We start from the raw sequence: 21901 nt of genomic DNA on the forward strand, positions 1-21901 counted from the left end.
TCAGAATGATGGGCATCTCAGGAACCGCGCTCCTGTGGTTCGAGTCTTACCTCTCAGATAGGTCCTTCAGGGTGTCTTGGAGGGGTGAGGTTTCAAAGTCACAACTTCTGGCTACTGGGGTTCCTCAAGGCTCAGTGCTTGGACCACTTCTTTTCTCCATCTACATGTCGTCACTAGGATCGGTCATTCAGAAGCATGGCTTTTCTTATCACTGCTATGCTGATGACACTCAACTCTACCTCTCATTCCTACCAGATGATCCGACGGTAGCTGCTCGCATTGCATCTTGTCTGAGTGACATCTCTAGCTGGATGAAAGACCATCGCCTTCAGCTCAACCTTGCCAAGACAGAACTGCTCGTGGTTTCAGCCAACCCATCACTCCACCACAACTTCTCTATACAGCTGGGTTCGTCAACCATAACTCCTTCCAGGACAGCCAGGAACCTTGGAGTTGTGATAGATGATCAGTTAAGCTTCACAGACCATATTGCTACAACGGTCCGGTCCTGCAGATTTGTCTTATACAACATTAGGAAGATTAGACCCTTCCTGTCTGAGCAAGCTGCACAACTCCTTGTCCAAGCTCTGGTTCTGTCCAGACTGGACTATTGTAACGCGCTCTTGGCAGGCCTTCCCACAAATATTATCAAGCCTCTACAACTGATCCAGAATGCAGCAGCCAGAGTGGTCTTTAATGAACCGAGGAAGGCTCACGTTACCCGTCTCTTCATCAGGTTGCACTGGCTACCAATAGCCGCTCGCATCAAATTCAAGGTACTGATGTTTGCCTACAAGACGACAACTAGCACTGCACCAATATATCTAAACTCACTAGTTCAAATTTATGCACCCTCCAGAAGCTTGCGTTCTGCAAGTGAACGACGCCTTGTGGTGCCATCACAAAGAGGTACCAAATCTCTCTCACGGACCTTTTCCTGGACTGTGCCCATCTGGTGGAATGACCTCCCGATCTCAATTCGTAAAGCTGAGTCTTTAGCCATTTTCAAAAATCATCTAAAGACACATCTTTTTCGCCAGCACCTGACCAACTAATACTAACACTAACACTTACCTATTATGTCTGTCTGTCTGAAAAAAAAAAAACTAGCTACGTCTACTGTGCTGGACTAACTGAGACTTGTCATGGCACTTGTATACTGCTGCACTCTCGATGGTCTGATTGCTTCTATTGTTCTCATTTGTACGTCGCTTTGGATAAAAGCGTCTGCTAAATGATTAAATGTAAATGTAAATGTAAATTAGTCAGTGTCCCACATTACACAAATCCACCCTACCTTTAGAAAGGAATATTTTACTTGATTAAGCACAGAATTTATTACACATTATTATGCTTTTTTAAAACTAAAATGATATGACATTTTCCTGTAACATGGCCATCTTTGTTAAATCACTTTTTTTTTTTTTTTGAAGTATAGAGAGAAAGCGGAGAAAGTGGGATATTTAGGCGCACATGCCATAATGTTTACAAAGAGATGTGCATGTGGAAGCAGTGGCATGTGTCCTCCTACTCCTAAAATCCCAATGCTTGCACAGCTCTTCGTGGCTGCTTTAAATATTATACATATTACTTACAATATTGCACACCATTTTCACTGCAAACAAAACCACCTGCGATTTGCTGCTTTCTTTGAGTCTCTCTTCAAAAATTAACCAGACATATGCCATGTCCCATGTGAAACTGCAATTATGTCTAAGTGGTGCTGCCAGCCCAATATATAAGCAGCCCACCCACCCCATCACCTGATGGCCACTCCGGGCCTGCTTAGTACACTATTATCTCTCTGATTTCTGAAAGGGGAAGCGAGGAAAGATCATTGTTAATCATGGTAGAAGAGAAAAAGAAGAAGAAAAAAAAAAAAGAAAGTGAAAGTGCTATTGCCTGGCAGATAAAGGTTCATTCCACTTCCAGCTACAGAGTAGTGACAGTGCAATACACCCAGCGCTTGCTAAACGGAGAGTCAGTCACAAGTGTTGTACTAAAAATGATGGGCACTAAAGTGAAAAATACAGAGACACCATTGTCTTTCAGACAGTTTCACATCAATGAGGGTTGCGGGTTTATTCTTCCTGAGCCTCTGGTAGGTCATTCTTTTTTCTTCGCAAATTGTAACATTGTAGAAAGAATGTAATAAATAGGGGAATGATCAGGCAGGGAAAAGGCAAATTTATGACAAAATAGTAGTAGTAATAATAATAATAATATTTGCTCTCAGGTACACAGTTACAGTTTGTTTATTACTGAAAGTGTAAGCTGAAAGTGTCACTGGGCTGGTGAGAATTTAATAAACTTTAATTTACATTCATGTACTGTATAGTCATATATTTTCAGATACAGTAAGACAGATATTTGTATATGAAAGCATTAGACTTTGACATATGCATGAGTGACCTGTATATATGCGCTTTAATGGTAAATAGGAAAATACAAAACTTTTCTCTCCAAAGACACAATTTTAAGTTTTTGATTATGAATTGTATGATCAGAATCTAAGAGAGCTAGACAGTGCTCTAAGAAAGATTTGTAAGATGACTTTGATGTAAATTTGGTGACAAATGCAGTTAATTTTTAGCTGTTTCTATTATTTTAGCTGTTAATTTCTAGGAGTCATAACATGATCTGAGGTAAATTAACTATTCAGTATACATAGGATTTTTTGGTAACACTTTATTTTAAGGTGTCATGATAAATACCTAAAAACTACTTAGTAGTAGCCGTTGTACTTACATGAAATAAAATGTACTTACCATGTAACTAAGTTATGGAACAGCCTGTACTTATAGTTTGTAATTATGTAGATGTAATAGGCAGCTACTGTTACACATATGTAACAGGCCGAGTCTCTTATACAGCTACTTGTACACTTAAGTACAATCTTGATACACTTTATTTTAAGTAGCTTATGGCTGTGTAATATTCTGTATTAGAAATATATTACATGTATTTAAGGTGTGTACTAGTGGGTTAAATCAAACTAAGGTGCAGCTGGATAAGGTGTACAGTATAGATACACATGAAGTACACTTAAGTACAATCTTGATACACTTTATGTTAAGTAGTTTATGCCTGTGTAATATTTTGTAATTTTAATGTAATTAGAAAGGTATTACATGTATTTAAGCTGTGTACTGGTGGGTTAAATCAAACTAAGGTGCAGCTGGAGAAGGTGGACAGTATAGATACACATGAAATACACTTAAGTACAATCTTGATACACTTTATTTTAAGTAGCTTATGTATGTGTACTTACATTTATAATTACGTTGTATAAAGTCTGCAACACATATGTAACAATTTTTGGTTACATAAGTATCTGTATAACAGACTCGGTCTGTTACATATATGTAACAGTAGCTGCCTATTACATCTACAGTATCTCACAGAAGTGAGTACACCCCTCTCATTTTTGTAAATATTTTATTATATCTTTTAATGTGACAACACTGAAGAAATGACACTTTGCTGCAATGTAAAGTAGTGAGTGTACAGCTTGTATAACAGTGTAAATTTGCCATCCCTTCAGAATAACTCAAGACACAGCCATTAATGTCTAAACCACTGGCCACAAAAGTGAGTGTCAATATTATGTGTGGCCACCATTATTTTCCAGCACTACCTTAACCCTCTGAGGCATGGAGTTCACCAGAGCTTCACAGATTGCCACTGGGGTCCTCTTCCACTCCTCCATGACGACATCACAGAGCTGGTGGATGTTAGAGACCTTGCGCAAGACACACTTGTCTTTGTACTCCTCACCTGGTTGCCGCCACACACGCTTGACACCATCTGAACCAAATAAGTTTATCTTGGTCTCATCAGACCACAGGACATGGTTCCAGTAATCCATGTCCTTAGTCTGCTTGTCTTCAGCAAACTGTTTGAGGGCTTTCTTGTGCATCATCTTTAGAAGAGGCTTCCTTCTGGGACGACAGCCATGCAGACCAATTTGATGCAGTGTGCGGCGTATGGTCTGAGCACTGACAGGCTGAGCCCCCATCCCTTCAACCTCTGCAGCAATGCTGGCAGCACTCATACGTCTATTTCCCAAACACAACCTCTGGATATGACGCTGAGCACGTGCACTCAACTTCTTTGGTCGACCATGGCGAGGCCCGTTCTGAGTGGAACCTGTCCTGTTAAACCACTGTATGGTCTTGGCCACCGTGCTACAGCTCAGTTTCAGGATCTTGGCAATCTTCTTATAGCCTACGCCATCTTTATGTAGAGCAACAATTCTTTTTTTCAGATCCTCAGAGAGTTCTTTGCCATGAGGTGCCATGTTGAACGTCCAGTGACCAGTAAGGCAAGGCAAGTGGTAATTCAAAGTGCTTTACATAAAAGGAAGTGAAATAATAATTAAAAATAATAATGAGTTAAAAATAATAATAATCACAACAATAAAAACAAAGTGATTTAAAAATGTATTTAAAAAGAATTTAAAACATTTAAGAATAGAAAATGATTATACATAGTGCAATCAGTTCGGACGTAGCACAGTGCTCATTCAACAAATGCACAGCTAAACATGAGTTTTGAGTCTGGATTTAAATGTAGCTAATGTTTTAGCACATCTGATCTCTTCTGGAAGCTGGTTCCAACTGCGGGTGGCATAATAGCTAAAAGCAGACTCCCCTTGTTTTGTGTAAACCCTTGGTATTTCTAACTGACTCGATCCTAATGATCTGAGTGGTCTGTTAGGTTTATATTCAGTGAGCATATCTCCAATGTATTTAGGTCCTAGGCCATTTAGAGATTTATAAACAAGTAAAAATACTTTAAAATCAATCCTAAATGTAACTAGAAGCCAGTGTAAGGACATGAGGACTGGTGTGATATGCTCAAATTTTCTGGTTCTAGTCAGAATCCTGGCAGCAGCGTTCTGGATGAGCTGCAGCTGTCTAATGGTCTTCTTTGGAAGGCCAGTGAGGAGACCATTACAATAATCCACCCTGCTGGTGATAAAGGCATGAACAAGTTTCTCTAAGTCTTGACTGGAAACAAAACATCTAATTCTTGCAATGTTTTTGAGATGATAGTATGCTGATTTAGTTACTGCTTTGACATGACTACTAAAACTAAGGTCTGTCTCCAGAATCACCCCAAGATTTTTGACTTGGTTTTTAGTTGATTGACCCCTAAAGTCAAGGTATGCATTCACCTTGAGAACTTCATCTTTGTTTCCAAATACAATGACTTCAGTTTTCTCCTTGTTTAACTGAAGAAAGTTCTGGCACATCCAACAGTTTATTTCATCAATGCATTAACAGAGGGAGTCATTTGGAGATAAGGCTAGGTAAATCTGGGTATCATCAGCATAGCTGTGATAGGCAATTTGGTTCTTCCTCATTATTTGACTTAGTGGGAGCATATACAGGTTAAACAAGTGTGGTGCAAGAATTGAGCCTTGTGGGACTCCGCATGTCATGGACGTCCACTTAGACTTATGCTCTCCTATACTCACATAATAACCTCTCTCTTCTAAGTATGACCTGAACCATTTGAGTACCATACCAGAAAGCCCAACCCAGTTTTCCAGTCTCTCTAGAAGTATGTTATGATCAACAGTGTCAAACGCAGCACTAAGATCTAGTAGTACCAGCACTGATATTTTGCCAGAATCAGAATTGAAGCGAATATCATTTATTATCTTAATAAGCGCGGTCTCTGTGCTATGATGTGCTCGGAAACCAGATTGAAAATTGTCCAGGTATCCATTTGAGTTTAAGTAGTTGTTCAGCTGATTAAAAACTACCTTTTCAATAATCTTACCTATGAAAGGAAGATTTGATATTGGTCTATAGTTGTTCAACATTGTGTTATCAAGATTGCGCTTTTTCAGAAGGGGCTTAACGACTGCAGTTTTCAGGGAGTTTGGAAAAGTCCCAGTAAGAAGTGAAGCGTTCACCACTTCTAAGAGATCTGCTTCTAAACAGTTAAGCACACTTTTGAAAAAAGATGTGGGAAGTGTGTCAAGATAGCATGTTGACGATGTAAGGTGCTGTACTATTTCTTTCAAAATTTTGTGATCAATTGCTTCAAAAACAGACATAGTCACTTCTTTTTGAAATTGCGGTCGAATCTGTGTGACCTCTGCAAAACTAGATATGCCAATCTCCTTTCTGATATTATTGATCTTCTCAGAAAAGAAGGAAGCAAACTCATTGCATTTACTGTCGGAGAGCATTTCACTGGGAATTTGACTTGGGGGTTTGTCAGTCTCTCCACAGTAGCAAAAGAGTGCGAGAGTTGTTTAGGTTACTGTTTATAAGGTTTGAGAAGAAGGTCTGTCTAGCTGTGGCTAGTTCCACATTGAAAGCATCTGAACCAAATAAGTTTATCTTGGTCTCATCAGACCACAGGACATGGTTCCAGTAATCCATGTCCTTAGTCTGCTTGTCTTCAGCAAACTGTTTGAGGGCTTTCTTGTGCATCATCTTTAGAAGAGGCTTCCTTCTGGGACGACAGCCATGCAGACCAATTTGATGCAGTGTGCGGCGTATGGTCTGAGCACTGACAGGCTGAGCCCCCATCCCTTCAACCTCTGCAGCAATGCTGGCAGCACTCATACGTCTATTTCCCAAACACAACCTCTGGATATGACGCTGAGCACGTGCACTCAACTTCTTTGGTCGACCATGGCGAGGCCCGTTCTGAGTGGAACCTGTCCTGTTAAACCACTGTATGGTCTTGGCCACCGTGCTGCAGCTCAGTTTCAGGATCTTGGCAATCTTCTTATAGCCTACGCCATCTTTATGTAGAGCAACAATTCTTTTTTTCAGATCCTCAGAGAGTTCTTTGCCATGAGGTGCCATGTTGAACGTCCAGTGACCAGTAAGGCAAGGCAAGTGGTAATTCAAAGTGCTTTACATAAAAGGAAGTGAAATAATAATTAAAAATAATAATGAGTTAAAAATAATAATAATCACAACAATAAAAACAAAGTGATTTAAAATGTATTTAAAAGAATTTAAAACATTTAAGAATAGAAAATGATTATACATAGTGCAATCAGTTCGGACGTAGCACAGTGCTCATTCAACAAATGCACAGCTAAACATGAGTTTTGAGTCTGGATTTAAATGTAGCTAATGTTTTAGCACATCTGATCTCTTCTGGAAGCTGGTTCCAACTGCGGGTGGCATAATAGCTAAAAGCAGACTCCCCTTGTTTTGTGTAAACCCTTGGTATTTCTAACTGACTCGATCCTAATGATCTGAGTGGTCTGTTAGGTTTATATTCAGTGAGCATATCTCCAATGTATTTAGGTCCTAGGCCATTTAGAGATTTATAAACAAGTAAAAATACTTTAAAATCAATCCTAAATGTAACTGGAAGCCAGTGTAAGGACCTGAGGACTGGTGTGATATGCTCAAATTTTCTGGTTCTAGTCAGAATCCTGGCAGCAGCGTTCTGGATGAGCTGCAGCTGTCTAATGGTCTTCTTTGGAAGGCCAGTGAGGAGACCATTACAATAATCCACCCTGCTGGTGATAAAGGCATGAACAAGTTTCTCCAAGTCTTGACTGGAAACAAAACATCTAATTCTTGCAATGTTTTTGAGATGATAGTATGCTGATTTAGTTACTGCTTTGACATGACTACTAAAACTAAGGTCTGTCTCCAGAATCACCCCAAGATTTTTGACTTGGTTTTAGTTGATTGACCCCTAAAGTCAAGGTATGCATTCACCTTGAGAACTTCATCTTTGTTTCCAAATGCAATGACTTCAGTTTTCTCCTTGTTTAACTGAAGAAAGTTCTGGCACATCCAACAGTTTATTTCATCAATGCATTAACAGAGGGAGTCATTTGGAGATAAGGCTAGGTAAATCTGGGTATCATCAGCATAGCTGTGATAGGCAATTTGGTTCTTCTCATTATTTGACTTAGTGGGAGCATATACAGGTTAAACAAGTGTGGTGCAAGAATTGAGCCTTGTGGGACTCCGCATGTCATGGACGTCCACTTAGACTTATGCTCTCCTATACTCACATAATAACCTCTCTCTTCTAAGTATGACCTGAACCATTTGAGTACCATACCAGAAAGCCCAACCCAGTTTTCCAGTCTCTCTAGAAGTATGTTATGATCAACAGTGTCAAACGCAGCACTAAGATCTAGTAGTACCAGCACTGATATTTTGCCAGAATCAGAATTGAAGCGAATATCATTTATTATCTTAATAAGCGCGGTCTCTGTGCTATGATGTGCTCGGAAACCAGATTGAAAATTGTCCAGGTATCCATTTGAGTTTAAGTAGTTGTTCAGCTGATTAAAAACTACCTTTTCAATAATCTTACCTATGAAAGGAAGATTTGATATTGGTCTATAGTTGTTCAACATTGTGTTATCAAGATTGCGCTTTTTCAGAAGGGGCTTAACAACTGCAGTTTTCAGGAGTTTGGAAAAGTCCCAGTAAGAAGTGAAGCGTTCACCACTTCTAAGAGATCTGCTTCTAAACAGTTAAGCACACTTTTGAAAAAAGATGTGGGAAGTGTGTCAAGATAGCATGTTGACGATGTAAGGTGCTGTACTATTTCTTTCAAAATTTTGTGATCAATTGCTTCAAAAACAGACATAGTCACTTCTTTTTGAAATTGCGGTCGAATCTGTGTGACCTCTGCAAAACTAGATATGCCAATCTCCTTTCTGATATTATTGATCTTCTCAGAAAAGAAGGAAGCAAACTCATTGCATTTACTGTCGGAGAGCATTTCACTGGGAATTTGACTTGGGGGGTTTGTCAGTCTCTCCACAGTAGCAAAAAGAGTGCGAGAGTTGTTTAGGTTACTGTTTATAAGGTTTGAGAAGAAGGTCTGTCTAGCTGTGGCTAGTTCCACATTGAAAGCATGAAGGCTGTCTTTATAGATGCTATAGTGAATTTCAAGTTTTGTCTTCCGCCACATCCGCTCAGCTTTTCTGCATTGTCTTTTCATACTCTGAACAGTATGAGAGAGTGAGAGCGATAACACCAAATTTAACACACATGCTCCCCATTCACACCTGAGACCTTGTAACACTAATGAGTCACATGACACTGGGGAGAGAAAATGGCTAATTGGGCCCAATTTGGACATTTTCACTTAGGGGTGTACTCACTTTTGTGGCCAGCGGTTTAGACGTTAATGGCTGTGTGTTGAGTTATTTTGAGGGGACAGCAAATTTACACTGTTAGACAAGCTGTACACTCACTACTTTACATTGTAGCAAAGTGTCATTTCTTCAGTGTTGTCACATGAAAAGATATAATGAAATATTTACAAAAATGTGAGGGGTGTACTCACTTCTGTGAGATACTGTACATAATTACAAACTGTAAGTACAGGCTATTTCATAACTTAGTTACATGGTAAGTACATTTTATTTCATGTAAGTACAACGGCTGCTACTAAGTACTTAACTATGTAATTACTCAGTATTATGGACACCTTAAAATAAAGTGTTATCGATTTTTTTTTTAATCAAAACATTTGCATAAAAGTAATTAGAATGAAAAATATTTTAGTTAAGTATTTATATTATGATGTAACAATATATATTCTTATTAATTGTTCATTACATTGTTATGGAATGTATTATATAAATATACATTATATAGATTATAGACATATGTGACCCTGGACCACAAAACCAGTCTTAAGTCGCTGGGGTATATTTGTAGCAATAGCCAAAAATACATTGTATGGGTCAAAATGATCAATTTTTCTTTTATGCCAAAAATCATTAGGACATTAAGTAAAGAACATGTTCCATGAAGATATTTTGTAAATTTAAATTTGTAAAATCAATGGAAAGCTTATTTATTCTCAATTTCGAAAAATTGACCCTTATTCCTGGTTTTGTGGTCCAGGGTCACATATACATTATAGACATATACATACATACTGTATACACATACACACACATACATACACATATATATATATATATATATATATATATATATAAATATACATTGTGTTTCAGACAGACCTGCCGGTGTTCTACAACCCCTGGATGGACATTGCCAGAAATGTGGCAGAACTCATCTCTTGCCATTCTTTGCGCCTCAGAATTCAGGATGTATGATCTTTCATACTAAGAACATAGTGAAAGAGTGTTACCTGCACAGAGAAAATTGTTTCTGTAATTGTTTTTCAACAGTTGAAACATCCAGATAAATACATATGGATTAGCTGTATGTTAACCCCAAGAAATTTAAGTAACATAATTATTCATTTTGAATTTCATTGATGTAAACAATTAAATCTATGTGAACTCTTAACAACTTGAAAAGTAATGAACTTGTGTACTTACTAATGTCACATTTCAACTTCATTTCACAAAGTATTATTTATACAAACTATCTTTTATTTACCCAAAATAAGGCCAATTTTATATTATTTTTATGATTTACTAAACTTCAATAAAAACATTTGTTTATCATTTAAAGGTGGGGTATGTATTTTTTCAAAAAGGCTTTAGAAAACTGAGTCGGGCTGAGTACCAAAACAAACTTGTAGCCAATCAGCAGTAATCAGGGGCGTGTCTACTCATTATGCGGAGGAGTGAGCGCTCAGTGCATATGACGGACATTAGACGAGCCGAGCGATGACAGAAAGATAGAGGCGGATAAAAAACAAAAGAGAAAAACGTCTGCGGAACAAAAGAAGGCTAACACCGTGTCTACACTGGACGCGACACTGTCGCGACGCAACAACTGAAGTCAGTCTACACTGGACGCGACAAAGCGACCATTGAAAATCATTTGAAATTTGTATCAATAGGTCATAAATAGAACACGGCAGCAGTTTACTGTTGGGGATTTGTCGTGTCGCGATGCGGCACTCGCATCCGGTGTAGACACGGTGTTACGATAAGGCAAGAAGTAGGACCCGTGTAAATATCAGATCAGCTTTCCAGCGCCGGAGAGAACTCAAGGAGTGGGAAGGCCGGCGATTGGATGCTGAGGTTGCTTTGTTTCTTCTCGATAGGTGAGTAACATTGGTTTTGCTTTGTTTCACAGAACTAATCATTGCCCCACCTATGTGTGGGGTGGAGCTATCAAAATAGGGGCGAGACCCTTTTGGGGTAGAGGCGTGTTTGTTTTGGTTATTTGAAATATCAACATTGGCTACCAGAAATCACTTACCCCACCTTTAATTAATTAAAGTTATAATAATTTAGTTGTCATTTCTAATGCTAATTGTTTCTGACGGGTTGCAACATGTTTTAATGCTGGCTAATGTATGATGACCTGCATTTCCGCATTTCCATGATGCACTGCGGGGAATCATCATCTTGGACCAGTTGTGTATACGACTGGCCACTCCCACAGTTTCCATAACTCCAGGTGGGGGTGCAGAATGGCGCCCCCTGCCTGTGAGAGGAGATCCCTCCTGACTGGAATCTCCCATGGAGAGCCGTCTAGGAGGATGATCAGGTCCGACAACCATACTCGGCCTGGCCAGAACGGGGCTACTAACAGTAGGCGAACACCGTCCTGGCGCACTCTTGTCAGAACTCCCGTAGGAACTTGTCCTGGGATGACAGGAGGATTTGATGTGCCAGTTTGTACAATGGGCGCGAGCGCAGACCCCCTGGTGGTTGATATAAGAGACCACCGCTGTGTTGTTGGTGCACACCAACACATGATGATCTCTCAGGTCTGGGAGAAAGTGTTTCAGTGCTCGAAACACGGCCAGCATCTCCAGGCAGTTGATGTGCCAAGTGAGATTGGCGACCGCTCCACAGACCGCGGGCTGAGCGGCCACACATGACTGCTCCCCAACCGGAGAGATGCGTCTGTCACTAACGATAACTGGCAGCACGGAGCTCCCAGCATCGGGCCCTGATGCAAGAACCAAGGTTTCTTCCACATGTCTAGGGCGCGAACACACCGTTGTGAGACCCTGATCATTCGCAGTGGATTTCCCTCGGGAATACCCCTTGGTCATTGCCAGAAATGTGGCAGAACTCATCTCTTGCCATTCTTTGCGCCTCAGAATTCAGGATGTATGATCTTTCATACTAAGAACATAGTGAAAGAGTGTTACCTGCACAGAGAAAATTGTTTCTGTAATTGTTTTTCAACAGTTGAAACATCCAGATAAATACATATGGATTAGCTGTATGTTAACCCCAAGAAATTTAAGTAACATAATTATTCATTTTGAATTTCATTGATGTAAACAATTAAATCTATGTGAACTCTTAACAACTTGAAAAGTAATGAACTTGTGTACTTACTAATGTCACATTTCAACTTCATTTCACAAAGTATTATTTATACAAACTATCTTTTATTTACCCAAAATAAGGCCAATTTTATATTATTTTTATGATTTACTAAACTTCAATAAAAACATTTGTTTATCATTTAAAGGTGGGGTATGTATTTTTTCAAAAAGGCTTTAGAAAACTGAGTCGGGCTGAGTACCAAAACAAACTTGTAGCCAATCAGCAGTAATCAGGGGCGTGTCTACTCATTATGCGGAGGAGTGAGCGCTCAGTGCATATGACGGACATTAGACGAGCCGAGCGATGACAGAAAGATAGAGGCGGATAAAAAACAAAAGAGAAAAACGTCTGCGGAACAAAAGAAGGCTAACACCGTGTCTACACTGGACGCGACACTGTCGCGACGCAACAACTGAAGTCAGTCTACACTGGACGCGACAAAGCGACCATTGAAAATCATTTGAAATTTGTATCAATAGGTCATAAATAGAACACGGCAGCAGTTTACTGTTGGGGATTTGTCGTGTCGCGATGCGGCACTCGCATCCGGTGTAGACACGGTGTTACGATAAGGCAAGAAGTAGGACCCGTGTAAATATCAGATCAGCTTTCCAGCGCCGGAGAGAACTCAAGGAGTGGGAAGGCCGGCGATTGGATGCTGAGGTTGCTTTGTTTCTTCTCGATAGGTGAGTAACATTGGTTTTGCTTTGTTTCACAGAACTAATCATTGCCCCACCTATGTGTGGGGTGGAGCTATCAAAATAGGGGCGAGACCCTTTTGGGGTAGAGGCGTGTTTGTTTTGGTTATTTGAAATATCAACATTGGCTACCAGAAATCACTTACCCCACCTTTAATTAATTAAAGTTATAATAATTTAGTTGTCATTTCTAATGCTAATTGTTTCTGACGGGTTGCAACATGTTTTAATGCTGGCTAATGTATGATGACCTGCATTTCCGCATTTCCATGATGCACTGCGGGAATCATCATCTTGGACCAGTTGTGTATACGACTGGCCACTCCCACAGTTTCCATAACTCCAGGTGGGGTGCAGAATGGCGCCCCTGCCTGTGAGGAGATCCTCCTGACTGGAATCTCCCATGGAGAGCCGTCTGGGAGGATGATCAGGTCCGACAACCATACTCGGCCTGGCCAGAACGGGGCTACTAACAGTAGGCGAACACCGTCCTGGCGCACTCTTGTCAGAACTCCCGTAGGAACTTGTCCTGGGATGACAGGAGGATTTGATGTGCCAGTTTGTACAATGGGCGCGAGCGCAGACCCCCTGGTGGTTGATATAAGAGACCACCGCTGTGTTGTTGGTGCACACCAACACATGATGATCTCTCAGGTCTGGGAGAAAGTGTTTCAGTGCTCGAAACACGGCCAGCATCTCCAGGCAGTTGATGTGCCAAGTGAGATTGGCGACCGCTCCACAGACCGCGGGCTGAGCGGCCACACATGACTGCTCCCCAACCGGAGAGATGCGTCTGTCACTAACGATAACTGGCAGCACGGAGCTCCCAGCATCGGGCCCTGATGCAAGAACCAAGGTTTCTTCCACATGTCTAGGGCGCGAACACACCGTTGTGAGACCCTGATCATTCGCAGTGGATTTCCCCTCGGGGAATACCCCTTGGTCTTGAGCCACCACTGCAAGGGTCTCATGTACAGCAGGCCAGCAGGTATCACGCTGGACGCAGCTTCCATCAGACCCAGCAGTCTCTGGAACTGCTTGACAGTGAGTGACTGGCCTTCTCTCACTCTCTTGACTGACGTGAGGATCGACTCGATCCGAGCAGGGGACATTCGTGCCTGCATTGGCGTTTAGTCTTAACCCCAACTGTTTCATGTGAGCGAGGACAACATCTTGATGTCTCGCTGCTTCCATCTCTGACAGAGCTAAAATCTGCCAGTCGTCAATGTAATTTAGTATGCGAATGCCCTGAAGCCGCAGCGGGGCTAGTGCTGCATCCACTACTTTTGTAAACGTGCGGGGTGAGAGTGCTAGACCGAAGGGAAGAACCCGATATTGGTATGCTTTGCCCCCAAAAGCGAACCTTAGGAACTTCCTGTGACATGGAAGGATGGAGACGTGAAAGTATGAGTCTTTTAGATCTATCGTGACAAACCAGTCCTTGGACCTGATTTGGGACACGACTTGCCTCAGTGTGAGCATCTTTAACTTGAGCTGACTGACTTAGTGGTTCAGATGACGCAGATCTAATATTGGACGCAACCCCACATCCTTCTTTGGAACTATGAAGTACCGGCTGTGGAACCCGGACTCTGTTTCGTGAGGAGGGACCACCTCGATGGCCTCCTTCCTCAGGAGAGTGTCTACTTCCTGTCCCATAACCGGAGCCTGCCTGGGGCCCACCAGAGTAGGAATCACGCTGCTGAAGCGCGGTGGTGGAAAAGTGAACTGAGTTCGATACCCCTTTTCTACAGTCTGCAGGACCCATTGAGATACATTTGGCAGTAGTTCCCACGCTGCTAAATAATCTACTAGGGGAACCAGCCTCTCGAGGCTGGCTTCTAGTGTTAGAGGCGGCAGCTCGGACCCTTGTGACGGCGCACCGCCAGGAGGAGCCAGAACTAGCCGCTTTGGAGACCCCCTCAGGGGTGACACGCGTCTCAGTCCCTTTGCGTCGTTTCTGGGTGCCTGAGTGCAGCGTCGAGGGCACTGGGGATAGACGGGCACCGTGTAATGCGGTAGGCACTGCTCTTCCCCAGAGGGGCCTACCCTCAGAAGTCCTGAGCCCCAATCTGTCAGGACTTCTTAGCCGTAAGTACGGATATGAGACCCGGCTTTGGCTTCGAGGCCCCAGAGGAAGAGCCTCATAAATGCCTCTCTGCTGCCACCATTGCTGCCATCAACCGCACGATGGCGCAGGTGGTCTCCTTGGTGGAGCGGAGAGATAAATCAGCGGTCCTCCAGAGCTCAGCAATATCATGCTCATGCTCTCGCTCATCAAGCTCCTTGAGCAGGTCAGCTTGGTATGCCTGTAACACGGCCATAGTGTGCAGGCATGCACCAGCTTGACCCGCTGACGAGTACCCCTTGCCCACTAGCGTCGAGGTGGTACGCAACGGCCTGGTGGGCAAGGTCGGAGCCTTCAGGGACGATGCAACACCAGGGGACAGATAGCTGGCTAACGTCTGTTCAACCCTGGGCATCACCCTATATCCACGTTCATTCAAACCCGCCACATAACCGTAGTAATCTGAGGCGGGAATGAAGATGCGTGCCGAATATGGTTTTCCCAGGATCTACACACCTCAGCGTGCAGATCTGGGGAAAAAGGCAGGCTCCGATATGGAGGTGGTGGCCGAGCACGCAAGAAACGCTCATCTAACATACTCTTGAGCGGCTCGGCTTGATTCTCAGCCGGTCATTCAATATTCAGTTTGGCCACATAAAATACATCGCAGAGCAAAGAGGAAACTGACAACACACCGACAGAGAAGACAGAGCAGGTTCCTTCTGATATGAAACAAGATCTCAGGACTCTCAGCTTTTAAATTGAGTTATTTTTTAAAGAAATTCAAACAATAAATACTGTTTTGTGGCTTTTCAATGTGCAGTGACAGATCACTGTATTGCCTCAGTTCAAACACGTGAACCGATTGTCTTTTCATATTTACTTAATGCACAAAATTAATATGAATAAACATCAGAAAGTGTTTTATTTCAACCGCGAAACACACCATTTTTCAAATTGAAGTCCACTGAAGTTAATCTGCTCTTCTGTCTGATTTGTGGTTAAAGGCTAGAAGGGATACAGCTGCAGCTACTGGGAATGTGTATTTACATATTTTCCGAGCCAACAATATAACGTGAAACCTATAAAAATGGTTTTAAAAAGCACATGGCGTCGTAGTTTCATCAGAGTGTCGCAGTGACTGTCTTTTTGCAGTAAATGACCTGTCATAGTTTAATGAGTGGAAGATGACATGAAGCGTCACGGTTAACCTGCATTGAAAACAGATGAGCGCACATGTGCATATAAAGCTCCCATTCGGGGCGAAGTTCATTGGATTTTGTCCACAGAATGATTAGAGCACACGTTTAAACATATTATTTTATTATTTCTCACTCAGTATTTTAACTTAAGCGCTGCATCCATGCATTCAGCGCCTGACATGACAGATTTTCTGGTGCGCAAAACAAGTACTTTAAAGGAATACCATAGCTTATTGCCGTTACCATGGCAGCCAACAACACCACAGCTTAACCCTCCGCACATATTTAGTTATATTGAAAAAGTTTCAATTCAGTCGATCTTTTTTACCCCGTTTTAACATGTATTTCTATGAAGACTGACTGCAGCGGCTGCACATAATATACGCCTTCTGATTGGTCAGATCGCATGTCAATCAAGCTCTTTGCGAACGGTCAATTCTCGCATGTTTTCATGACAAAACATGGTTTAGGGACCGAATCGAGTTGTTGGGTGACAGAGTTGTTGTCAGCTCGTGTAGTGTGTAACCCCTGGTTGCAGATCATTTACACAGAGTCACGTAGTGTAAACACCACAATGACTTAAAGACAGATAATCAAGTCGTGTAGTCTGAACAGCACAGCGTTCTGCTGACGTATAAATTCATGTAGTGTGAACTAGGCTTTAAACAAGCTGACTTGCCTTTATTGCCTTTAGCCTTGATAGCCATAGTTTAAAGGCAGTGTTACTGAATGCTTGTGCACTTCTTAGGGACAAATGACAGTAAATAAGACTTGCAAGGACAAACGACAGAGAGACACAGAGGGCGCGTTCTGAATGACAGAAGGCTGATGCCGGCTAGGGGTGGGCGTATCGATCCTAATATCGATAGTATCGATACCAATGTTGGTATCGGTATCGGATCGATACTAGCCTGATAAGATCGATATTTTTGGTTATTTGTTTTCTCCTATACACTTAATACATTGTTTAATACGTTCAACAAAGTGTAGACGGTGTATATTCCGCTCTTTTCACATCTCGTATGCAAACATCGCTGCTCCTCCTCTGCTACGCTGTTTTGTTGTCATGCCGTCACGTGACCCAGCGGCTCAAGCGCAAGCGGATACAGTGAGAGATGTAACGGTAGAACTCTGAGCTACAGAAGAAATTAAAAGGGGAGGAAGGAAATCCTTCACATAGTGTATATTGTATATAATTGTATACCGAATTTGTCCTTTTTATGCAGTATCACTGTAAGGTGTATACTGAGTTTGGCCTTTTAATATTATTTCTTAATGCATTTAGCCACTTTAAATGTTTTCATTATAACAGTTTTCTATGGGAATAAAATGCTTAATGTAATTTAGCATGTTTGCATATATATTCTAGACTCAGCTGCTTGCCACATATTCTATTAACAAACTGTATACCGAATTTAGTCTATTTATTTATTTGGTCTTTAGCACTGTCTTCCTCCATTGCACCATATTAAATGTTTTTATATTGCAATGAGAGTAAAAAAACAAAACAAATCCCGCACACTATATATGCAAAAAATATCAAAATATTTATTAACGACGTTTCGGTCGCATGACCTTCATCAGGAATGTTTTTCTTTTCAAACATGACAATCACAAAGTGAACCACATTTAAAAACAAATTCATGACCAATCTCTGTAGAGATCCATTGATTAGTAACGACCCACCCTGGGTATCATTAACAACATTAATCCATATACATATGCACATAAACACATCCTGTACATACATACATACTAACACACATATCAAGAACAAATTACATTATAACATCACATTAAATAGAGCTTCATCATTCATGCCATTAGGTGATAATGTCTGAAGGGTAAAAATCCAAAACAGCTCACGTTGCTGTAAAAGCAATTCAATATCGCCACCTCTAGGTGGCACATTAACCCTTTCAATACCACAAAAACATAACGTAGAAACATCTACAGTTATCGATGTGGTAATTGTGCTCAATGCAATAATACATCAAAAACTTCCTCCTTTTGTCATCCAAGAACCGGTAAGAAATATAGAATTAATTCTGTTATCACTTGTGTTTCTACGTATGTTGTTTATTTGATTCGTTGTCCTTGTGGTTTAGCTTATGTTGGAAAAACATCACGTCAACTTAAACAAAGAATTAGTGAACACAAGAGTTCTATTAGGAGAAAAGATTTGAACTATCCAGTTGCAGCTCATTTTCATGCCTTGAATCACGATGTTTCTACGTTACGTTTTTGTGGTATTGAAAGGGTTAATGTGCCACCTAGAGGTGGCGATATTGAATTGCTTTTACAGCAACGTGAGCTGTTTTGGATTTTTACCCTTCCCCCCAACACACACACACACACACACACACAGGTGTGTTAAAACTAAGGGCAAGTTAATTGACATAATTCACATAGCACATTTCACACACAATGGCAAGTCAAAGTGCTTTATAGGGAGAAAATGTTACACACTGCTAAAAATGCTTTTCTTACATTTTTCTGTCATGTTTCCAGTCCAAATAATCTAATAATTCTAGTCTAATAATTAGTCTAATAATTCTTAAATCAAATAATGTTTTTTTTCCAGAAAAAAAATAAGTCAAAAGTAAAAATAATCTTGTTTTCGGTTTGAAATAACTTAATTTTGACAATTTTTTTTCTGAAAACAAGACAATTTGTACTTGTCTAGAAAATGCTTTTTGATTTAAGAATTTTTAGATATTTGGACTAGAAACAAGACAAAAACATTCTCAAATCATTTTTTGCAGTGCACCATTCAAGGATAAACACCTTTATATGATTAAAAGACGTTTGAGCGACAACTCAACAAGGACTGTTGTTAAGATACATGAACTTAGTCAGGGCAAATAAACCACTGTAAATCTTTATTTCAGCACTCGAATTATTGAAGCAGCTGACGGGCTAAACGCGAGGTGTTTCTCCGTCTTGAAATAGGCTGTTACAGTCATGTCAGATACATGTACGAGTTGAACGCACATGAACGCCACCACAAAGTCGTTATTACGAGTGGGAAACTCGAAATTTTCTTTAAGCCCCGAGTTTCCGATTTGGCGGCGTGTCCGTGAAAAAACGTGTCGGATGCAATGGACGCAGCCAAAGATTATATGCAGTGTCGGTAAAGTTGTCGAAATGAATAAAATGAAAACTATATAAGTTACATAGCCTACACACAATATTATTATATAATTATAATAGAATATATAATTATTCAGTTTACATCACCTTCATAAATGAAATAAAACGGAAAAAAAAAAACACACTGATGCACATTCTTCATTCGGTCATAAGTTGCTTGCCGTTAGCTTGTTCCTACACGTTTTACGTAGCCTCTGGAAATATGGATAGCATGCCTGCAGCGTCTAAAAGTTAGGCTTCAGGAGTGAGATTGGTTGGTTGAGGGAAAGGACATTAAGGTAAGCCAATCAGAGGCAGAGTAGGGCGGGTCCATTCCTTTGCCAACAGGGGAAAAAAACGCTACAGGTGACGTGACACGCAGATACGACCCCATTTAATTTTTTTTACAGATCTACACGATTCACGTGAATGACCTATTTCAAGGTGAAAACGGCGAATTTCGCCGAAAGGTGACAAGTTTGCACCCCTGATGTTTGAAAAGAAAAACATTCCTGATGAAGGTCATGCGACCGAAATGTCGTTAATAAATATTTTGATATTTTATGCATATATAGTGTGCGGGATTTGTTTTGGTTTTTTAGTTTTTTGACCTGGCTGCTCTTTGTTTCCAACGCACCTATTTATTGCCGTCAGGTGTGCGGAGGTTTTGTTAATTGAAATATTGCAATGAGAGAAAATGAAATTCAGCGTGTTGCATTCATGTTCTAGGTTCATCTGCTTACCTGTACACAGAGGCGAACCAAGATGAAGTGGGGGCCCCAGGCAAAATTAACAGATGAGGCCCTTCTAAAAGATTATTTTGTTAATATATCTTTGTTACCTAGATATATATTTATACAACATACAAAAAGTAGTCAAAACACTTAATATAACATAAATAGTTTATTTTTTAAAACAAAGTGCTTATTCTTTAACAAAATTTTAATCAGGAACTTAAGTAATGCTCCTGCATGCAGAAGTATATGATTAGCATTTTAATTTAATCTTTTTAATTTAATTTAGTTTATTTGAACTATTAGTTCATTGTTAGTTGACAACTAATTATGTTAACTCAACTAATTTACTGTAGAAGGGCTAAATAAATAATGTCAACTAAGTAAATATAATGATATTTATTTATATTGATTCATGAGCTCCCCACTGGCAGCAAGACACAGTACCGAAACTTGCCAAGTGTTGATGTGCGCATCTTTCCCGGTACCATATTCTATTGCAGCCTATATTAATACCTGCTAAATGCTATATAATACATGCTGCTGCTAAGTGCAACCCTAGCTAACCTGTTTCCCAGTAACCCTACTAGTAATTTGACTAGTAATTAATCTAGCAAATAATTAAACGAAAATAAGATGGAATTAACAACAAAAACCGCTGTCATGTTTCCTCTTTTCCTCCTCTTCTTGCTTTTTTCCCGCTTTTGGCAGCCAGATGGATAAGTCCTTTTCATTTTTAAAATAGCCTAGTAAATGCATGAGTAAGTGCTGTGCCAGTTTGAAAACGGCGGCCGACGCATCACGAGGAAAAAGCAAGCACATCCAGCGTAACGCGAGAGGGAGCCCCCTAGGGGGGATGCAGATATATTGCTCCATGTTACATGTATATTATTAATAATGACATTTCCGATTGTTCAAATGGTCAGCTGTTGGGGGCTCTCTCAAAATGCGGGGCCCCAGGCAATTGCCTGCCTTGCCTGCCCTATTGCTACGCCTCTGCCTGTACATACATAGTAGGCCTATATATTTTTTAAACTATACCGAATTTGGTCTTTTCATATCACAGTTTTTATTGCAATAATAACAAACAAATTTTACAGTATGTATAAAACAAAGAGAAAATACAGTACGTACATAACATACGAAAATCCTTTCAATACTAAACGAGTTATGGTTTAATAGGCCTAGTTCTTTTTCATAACAGTCTTAATTCAATAAGCCACTTACGTTAAACTTTTCTTTATAATGGTTTTCTATGGGAGGAAAATGCATAATGTGAAAACTTTGAAAGTTGCTTTCATATTTTGGGCACATGCTAACTTGTAGGCCTATATCTAGTTTGCAACATTAATAAGGTGTATATACTGAGTTTTGTCTTTTAATATTACGTTCTTAATTTATTAAGCCACGTTAATTATTTTTATAACTCTTTTCTATGGGAGGAAAATACTTAACATGAAACTGTGCATTGCTTTCATGTTCTGGGATCCTCTGCCTGCAAAGTCCTTTTAGAAAGGCAAATAATTATGTAGCTTTAAGGTGAATATAATATTAGTCACATCAACATTAGTATTGTTAATTTTTTTAATTGTTGTTGGTCATTTAAATGTATGTATGTATGTTGCGCCCTTCCATTGGACAGATTACACAGCAGATTCAGAGTGTAGTCAAGCTGGAGGCGTTCCCAAAGCGTGGTGACGCAGCTTGAGTTCCCGAGAAGGAACCAAATTATCTATTTTGTATTATATCTTGTGAACCAAACATATGGGATCAGAATCCCATACAAACATGATAACACAGAAAAGGTTATGTCTACCCCTATGTTTTGA

General features: G+C 40.4%; 1 protein-coding gene across 1 annotated transcript in view; it reads left to right on the top strand.

The window, feature by feature from the left end:
- The first annotated feature begins 1954 nt into the window (after positions 1-1954).
- Positions 1955-21901, top strand: part of LOC131545248 (indoleamine 2,3-dioxygenase 2-like) — a 40592-nt gene continuing 20645 nt past the window's right edge. The window contains exons 1-2 of the mRNA XM_058783888.1: positions 1955-2101; positions 9986-10081. Of these exons, the coding sequence (XP_058639871.1) occupies positions 2006-2101; positions 9986-10081 (192 nt within the window). The 5' untranslated portion in view covers positions 1955-2005. The remainder of the gene's footprint in view (positions 2102-9985; positions 10082-21901) is intronic.

The sequence above is a fragment of the Onychostoma macrolepis genome, chromosome 08 (assembly GCF_012432095.1).
Source record: "Onychostoma macrolepis isolate SWU-2019 chromosome 08, ASM1243209v1, whole genome shotgun sequence".
NCBI lineage: Eukaryota > Metazoa > Chordata > Actinopteri > Cypriniformes > Cyprinidae > Onychostoma > Onychostoma macrolepis.